A 7607-nucleotide genomic window follows, 5' to 3' on the forward strand; every position below is an offset into this window, starting at 1 on the left:
ACCAAAAAAGTGTCGTTTCCTTGTTTATAATGGTGACTGTACTTTATGTCAAAAGATTTCCAACCTTCTTAATTCCGCCATTTAGATAAGAAAACGGTAAAGTTATTTTATATTTGCATATGTAACTTTAAACATTAAAATTTGAAATAAATAACCTCTACAGAGGAGAGGCTTAATTAGGTACGTAAATGACTTTACTAATTGTCAGCACAATTGCACCATAGTGACGTTAATTTTAAGAAAAGCATTACACTAAAGAACTTTAAATAAAACCGATGAAACAATTTGCCAAATTTATAACATTGTTTAATTTGAAAGGATAGTTCGATACATGTGCTAGTGTGCCATATTATAATTTCACGTGATACATTTGGGCTTTTAAACCCTACAATATATATATAAATAAATGACGGGCAACTTGATAAATACATGTTAATAAATTGACTTATACGAAAGTGAACTGTGCAAGAAAGTGGAAAAACTTTTCTTTGAAATTTTCTAATCATAATATTTTGCAGCTTGAAGAAGCCTTAGAAAATGGCTTAAAAGCTTTCAAGCCCTGATTGTATTGCAAAAATGTCTTTTCACGAGAGAGTTTATAAATTCTTGTCACTTTTTATCTTCAAATTGAGCAACGATGTTAGCCACTGGACGTTGTTCTGGTTCTTCTATATCAGGATTCTTGGAACTCCCTTCTTGGTTCGACCTCTTGGGGTCTACTGAGCTTTTTGGTGATTTGGATTTTGACCTGTCAACCGTTTTCGTATCCTTTTTTGCTGTAATGCTTTCTTTGAAATTAAGCATGTTCTCAGCAAACTTTTTCGATGAAAAAATGTCATGTATCGTGCCAGGAAAATTTATTTTATTCTTTTTTAGAATCGACTTACTCCTAGCAATTATGTGCGATACGCATGATTCCTCTAGGGCAAAGCTTTTTTTTAAATGAAGTACACGCTCTTTTGTAACCAAAGCCACCTTTCTGTTAGCGTGCTGAACAAGACGAGACTTATCGTTGAACATGCCTGAGTCGTATTCTGTTTTCATCAGCACGAGCGACAACTGATGTTTCTTAGTTACAGTAGAGAAAATCTCGACCACTAACTTTGAATCAATTTCACTGAAGTAGTAACCTGTTATGGTGTCGATTTTGGGTGTATAAATTACTTCATCATACGATCTGATTTCTTTCAGAATTGGGTTGAACTTCACGACTTTTATTTGGTCACCTTCTATGTTGTAGGTGAGGAGCTTATGAAATTTTCGAAAACGCTCCTCTCGGAATACTATGATTGCTATTATGTTATCAGAAGAAACAGAGAAAGTTTTCATCTCACCAAAGATTAAAGAAGGTTCACCTTTTTCCTTCAACTCCTTCAAAAAGAGTTCACCATCTTTGTGACATCCACACACGGTGATATTGCTCTGGTCACCTTCAACAAATGCAACAACAATTCTTTCATCTTGTGTTACGGCCATGAACAGATTTCGTGCCTCTTTGTTGTCTAGGAACTTTAATGTAGACTGTTGGAAAGTACCGTCTTGTGAAAAGATTGTCAATAGATATTTCCAAGTCTTTTTACGTCCATAACCAGAAAGAACATATACCACGCCATTGTTATCAACTGTCATGCATCTAATCTGCCAATCATCAATCTTGTAATTTTCTTCACACCACGGTTGAAGCTCTCCTGTTTCACTGTCGATTTTTTGGAGATTTTTTCCAGAAAAAATCAGCATTTCTCCTTTGTTGGTTAATGTGATTTCTTTGTCGACAAATAGGTCACTTTCATCCATGCAAAAATTATATTCGTGCCAAGGTGTTGAGGAACTCGTGATTCCTTCAACTTCTTTAAAATACAAAGGATGAAATATTTTCTCGCCACATTTAATCAATGGCCAATCAAGAACTGCGTAACGTATGGATGGGTTGTTGGAAATGAAATCGGCCAATAATAAATTGATCATTATTACATTATCAACGTTTTTGTCTTTTTTGGAAAGATCGCTCATTTTTGAAAACATCTTTCCAATTTCGGGAAATGAATGTAATTCCTTTAAGTATACCATAGAATCCTTTTTTGCTGCCTTGCTATCATTATAGTGTCGTAGGATAGAACTTGCGATGCAAATCCAGCACGCTACTATTCTTTCTTCAATTTTTAATGACTCATTGTGAAATGCGTTGCTTGCTTCTTTGACTGCCTCTATAAACGATTCTTTAGCCGACTTTATTCGCTCGTGTTGTCGTGACTCTGATTCTTCGTTTATAGTTGACTGGGCGAGTTTCAGTCTCTCAATACCTTTTTTGAAATTACTCATGCTACTGTAAAAATCATTTCTTGATATTGCTTTTAATGTGTTTAATTTGCTTTCAATTACACCTGATAATTCCAGTAGTGTTTTCCCACCTTTTGCAAAAACCGTCAACATGCCAAAACCTATCGTTACTGGATCCATTGAGTTTTCTTCTGTTTTTGTTTTGTTTAGTAATCTAAAAAATGTTTTGTAGAATACAGGAATTATAATGTAGAAAAGTTTATTGTTGATCAAAGGACTTCCACTAGTGGCAAAACCATCCCGAATTTTTATTCCTACTATGCAGTTTTTTTAGCTAAGTCATTAATTTCTGTCGTGATTAAATTCATCCCTTTTTTTCTCTCTCTCTCGTTCAGCTGCCAAACTCAAACATATTTGCATGTCAGTAGTTAAAATCGAGCGGGCTTTGTCTCAGGCGTCTCGTTGTAACTTTGATGCACAACGCGTACTTTTTGTATAAAAATATGTCATAGCGTCAAGTAATTTGCACAACTTAGCTCATTTGTGATGTTTTATGAAATGGTTGCAATGACTTGTTCATTAGTACTCTTTATTGTAGGTAAATAATTCACAAATGCGTAAATATTTCTAAATTTCTCATGATGAAAGGATGACAATAATAATAAGGTCCTGTCGAGTTGTTAAAGTTCTGTTAGTCGATTATGATGAGTGTTCAATATCAACAAAAAGTGTCAATGGCAAGCGCAAAATAAAGCCTCTGACAGTTCAACTCCCTGCATTCACGCTGCTGTAGTATTGGAAGCTAACGGGAGGAGCGAAAAGCCAGTATCTGACGTTTTAAAACAAACAGTGCTCTGGTATATTAAGCAAGTAAGACTTGGCAACAGTAACCCTAGGAGAGGGAAAATTTTTGGTTTCATAATCACGGCAGTTGAGGGTCTTTATACATGGCAGGGTGAACAAGAAGAGAGCCCATGAAAACATAACCATGTGCTCCAATGAGGAGAAAAAATGAAGAAAAGATCATAACAGAAGGACAAGAAAATTAAAAGAAAACAATTGAAAGAATTTATATGAATGGATGCGTGATTGTCAAATAAGATTTATTCGTGAAAAGTTAAGAGGAAGGCAACAAGAATGGAAAATGAGATGCGGGGAAAGTTACCGAACACAAACGTAACGAAGATAAGAACTGCTAATGTAAAAGAAATTACCTTGAAGAATTACGGTACCAAAAGATGAAGTTGGAGCAAATAAGAACAAGAGAGAGAAAACCTTTACAATAGAATGTTTATGAGGGGTTGTGTAGTTGAGAATCAAGCGATGCAGACAAACAAATAGCACCAAGATAAGGGCATGAAGTATTGTACATGAAAGCGTTTTTCACGAACAAAAAAATGAAACCAGCACTCCGTACAGAAATTGTATGAAAACAGTTGGCGAAACTCAATGGCAAATGCTGCCATTGAATTATTCAAAATCAATGAAAATAAGTTGTACGAAACAGTCAAGAAGTGGAAAACATGTTTACCTCCTGGAATCAGGGAAGTACTTACTTTCTTGTTTAAAATGGGGGAGAAATGAGGAACGTGCTAGAAAAAAGTTTTTTGAATGGATCGAGCAACCGTAGAGTAAATTAGAATGGGATACTCTCGAAAGAACAGTACTGTTGCCTATATTGTTAAAGGAGTAAGAGACTAAAAACTCGCCTTAATGATTGGTTGTGAAAAGTTTTCTCGGATGTGAGCACGCTAGAAAATGAACGCCAACAAGAAGTTCCCAGAGGCTAGTTGTAAAAATTCTGGAAGTAAATTGAAGTAAATTCTGGAGTTGTGCCTATTGTCGCATATATGGTAAATATGTATAACGTGAAGAAAGAAGACACGGAACAGCTTAATAGGAATGCTCAAATGCACTTAGGGAGCAAGGAAAAGACAAAAGATTTTATATGAAAAAAGTGCAGGTTGAAAAATTGAGATCATAAAATAATACTGGCAGCATGTAGTATGGCAAATCTAACAATGTGTAGATTAAAGTCCCATGAAGAAACGAATTCTTGAAGAGTATCATTGAAAAAATTGTAGAAGAAGCAATGGAAAAAGGTAGAACTTGACATTTGGGATGTGTTATGGGAAGATGCGAATTAAGTGAAGGCTACGTAGATAGAAAGGTTCTATTGAGCTAAATTGAGCAAACAATTGAGGATGGACAATAAAGGATTAAGAGGAAAAGCTTTGGATGAAGTAAATTACAAAGTAAAGTATAAGCAGGATTTGAAGACGACCATTAGGAATAGTTGAAATAAAACAACAATCCAATAAACTCATAACCTTTCTTTGCTCTACAGGAGCACTAGAGGAAAAGGGATCGTTGAAAATAATCAGAGAAATGGGGCATCTAAATAAATGCCGAAGAAGATGGCGGCGGCAGATTGCCTAAGACGACATAGCAGCAACGCTTTGAAAGAGCTTGGCAGTGCAACAGGGCATTTGATAATGGAATGTTGCTGAAGGTGGAAAATACCGTGATTCACTAATACCATGTGGATGGCCACAGGGAAATCTGTGCTTTGCCAAAAAGAGGAAAATAAATGCAATTACCAACCGAAAAATGGTGTACTGGTAAAATTACTAACATATATTATATAAGTATGCGGCTTGTCCAAGAGAACTTGAATAAAGAAATATAAAATACACAAAGGCTTTCATGCTTTGATGTAGCTATACATGAGAATACAAGAATGAGTAAAAAAGCTGACTGGATGATGGCAGCTGGCAATGACTTTCTCGCACACTTGAATACAGTGTATTTGAGAAAAACAATTACTATAATGTGGAATAATTACTTTTTACAAATGCACTTTACTTGACCAAAACAAAATCTCTTTATTACACACACCCCCTGTAATTACCTACATGCAATAATGATGCCCTCGCCGTTCTTAAAGAACATTTTATCATAGTCCTTACAATGTGTTGAAGATGTATCTAATATATTAGACATGTTGTTACTTATCACTTACTTAAAAAAAAAGCAGATGTTTGTTTACGCAAGGAAATTCATTCAGTGGACTAACCGAGAAGCATTAAACCCTTAAGGCATATGTGATGTGGCAACCCTGTTAACTGTTGTTATTGAATGCTGTTTGCATTCTATTGTTTGATAAATTTGTGCAATTTCCGGTGGGCCGTGTTCTTGAACTAAATTTACCTAACGAGTGCTACCCCCACTAAATTCACGAACACAAATATAAAAATAAGATTGAAAGTGGAATATTTGATTTTACATCACCAATTATAAGATCAACGCTTTTGAATATAATTTTTTGCTTTAGAAAATTCATCTGTGTATAAACTTCTACGCCAGAATTTTTATATCACCGTCATGGACATCACTAAATCCCGGCTTTACCGGTCTAAATCTATTACTAAATCCTTTCATGAATGATAAAACCTGTAATATAACCCTTGTCTAGGATTTACATATATCTGTAGCATAATGATGAAATACTGCCGAGTATGCAACATCAATTTATGTAGCTATAAAGTAGTTTCTATGTAGCCAACGCCTCGATTTTTGCATGTATTTTTTTATTGTAATAAAACTAATCACGCTGTTGTTAAAATTTTGAGCAAGTGGAGAGCAGTAAAGTATAAACAGACTGGCTTTTGGAATACGAAACAAACAGCTTAACACAACGCTTTTTTTTGGATAGAGTTAAAGGAAATAGGGACTGGCTTTTAGCTACGGAAAGAAACGTTTGAACCCAATACAATGGACCTATCGCTCTGATACGTGCTCTTAAATGTTTAGTTATGCAATGCAACACTATAAATTCTGTAAAACGTACCGTTACTTTTGCCAGCTATCACTTCTTCACAATTTTTGTCTTGCGTTAGATTACAACCATCAAATGCAGTCGAATACTGTTTTGCAACGTGGATAGCTGCAAACTTAAAAATGTTAACAATTTTTAAATATCTTTGCGGGAGTTAGATATTATAAAAAAATGTTTATTCTCTATGTCAGGAGGGGAGGAATTAGACAGAAAGAATTTCGTTCATGTTTAATTAAATTTTCATAGCTGTTCTCAACATGTTTATGAATCTTATAGTTTAGTTATATTAAAAAAAGAAATCATTAATAGTCATGTAACAAATAGTTCACACATAAGCATATTTAATGTTTGTGTCTTAAATACTTTTCACGAGAATTTTCTCTCTTCTGGTGGCCAATTAAAACTGATTCGAAGGGCATCGTTGCGTGGGAGAGGAGGGCTGCAAAAGAATCCATTGACACACAATCTTTTAAACACCTTACTTTCACTGTTAATGTTTGAAATACATTTCATATCATAAGTTTTTTAAGATTTGTCATGACAGCGTTACTTGTTCTTTATTTATTGATTAAAGAACACAAACATTTGCATTATTATTAGTCAAGATGTCATAGGGGGTTAATAATTAAGTCATGATTCGCGTCGGTGACTTGAAAATTTGATTTTGCGCAACACACAACAACAAACCTACTAAAAATTTATAGTTTGGATAAATTAGTTTATGACTGATAAATTTTGTACGTTTTGATTGCATTTCAAATGAATTCTGGGCATATTAGCAAAATTCGAATGAACATAAGAAAACAATTTTTCACATGTTCATGCCTTCAAATGTGTCAACATTGTATTGACAAGGTTTATTTTGTTGCATCTCGTTTAATATCCTCCGAAGATCTCCAAATAAAAACAGTTAATGCTATTTTCCAACCCGAAGGCCGATATAAATCTTCCAAAAACTTACAAGAAAAATTTATTTGTAACACTTACGCAAGACTATTTAAATTCATATTGTGACAATGACCTAATACACAAGCTATATATAGCCCAGTTGTGGACTGTACACCCACTATATAGGCTGCACACACAATTCAGACTATACAAAGCAAACAAACTATAAACCCGAATTTATTGAGAATGTTCTAGAATCGGTTTCTTGCCAAAATATCCTTTTTCATGTTAGGGTTTTTGAATTTGTTACGATTCCAGATCATTCATGACCAAACAGTGTTTATAGATTAGCGATTTTGAATACTGTGACCTTTGGGACTATAAAGAAAAGCCTAGATAGCACTGTTGAATTTTCAAATTTTTGTGAAAAGATAATCAAAAGTTTTCCTGTTGAAGTATTAGAGTTCCGGTCATGCTTTCTGTAACTTTAGTCATTGGGATAAATGTTGTCATCAAGTGGTATAAAATTTTTGCTAACCATGACATCTGGTCACTAACAGCCGCTTAGAGTTGATGAAACAATCTGCAAAATAACCTACACTAT

General features: G+C 34.4%; 1 protein-coding gene across 1 annotated transcript; it reads right to left on the bottom strand.

Moving 5' to 3' along the window:
• Positions 1-284: 284 nt before the first annotated feature.
• Positions 285-6328, bottom strand: LOC124437922. Its single transcript, XM_046987887.1, has 2 exons — positions 6128-6328; positions 285-2491 (listed from the first exon to the last, which is right to left on the bottom strand). Exon 2 carries the CDS (start codon positions 2455-2457, stop codon positions 610-612), a length of 1848 nt encoding a protein of 615 aa, XP_046843843.1. The 5' UTR covers positions 2458-2491; positions 6128-6328; the 3' UTR covers positions 285-609.
• Between the last annotated feature and the right edge of the window lie 1279 nt (positions 6329-7607).

This window comes from Xenia sp. Carnegie-2017, unplaced genomic scaffold, assembly GCF_021976095.1.
Source record: "Xenia sp. Carnegie-2017 unplaced genomic scaffold, XeniaSp_v1 HiC_scaffold_18, whole genome shotgun sequence".
Classification (NCBI taxonomy): Eukaryota; Metazoa; Cnidaria; class Anthozoa; order Malacalcyonacea; family Xeniidae; genus Xenia; species Xenia sp. Carnegie-2017.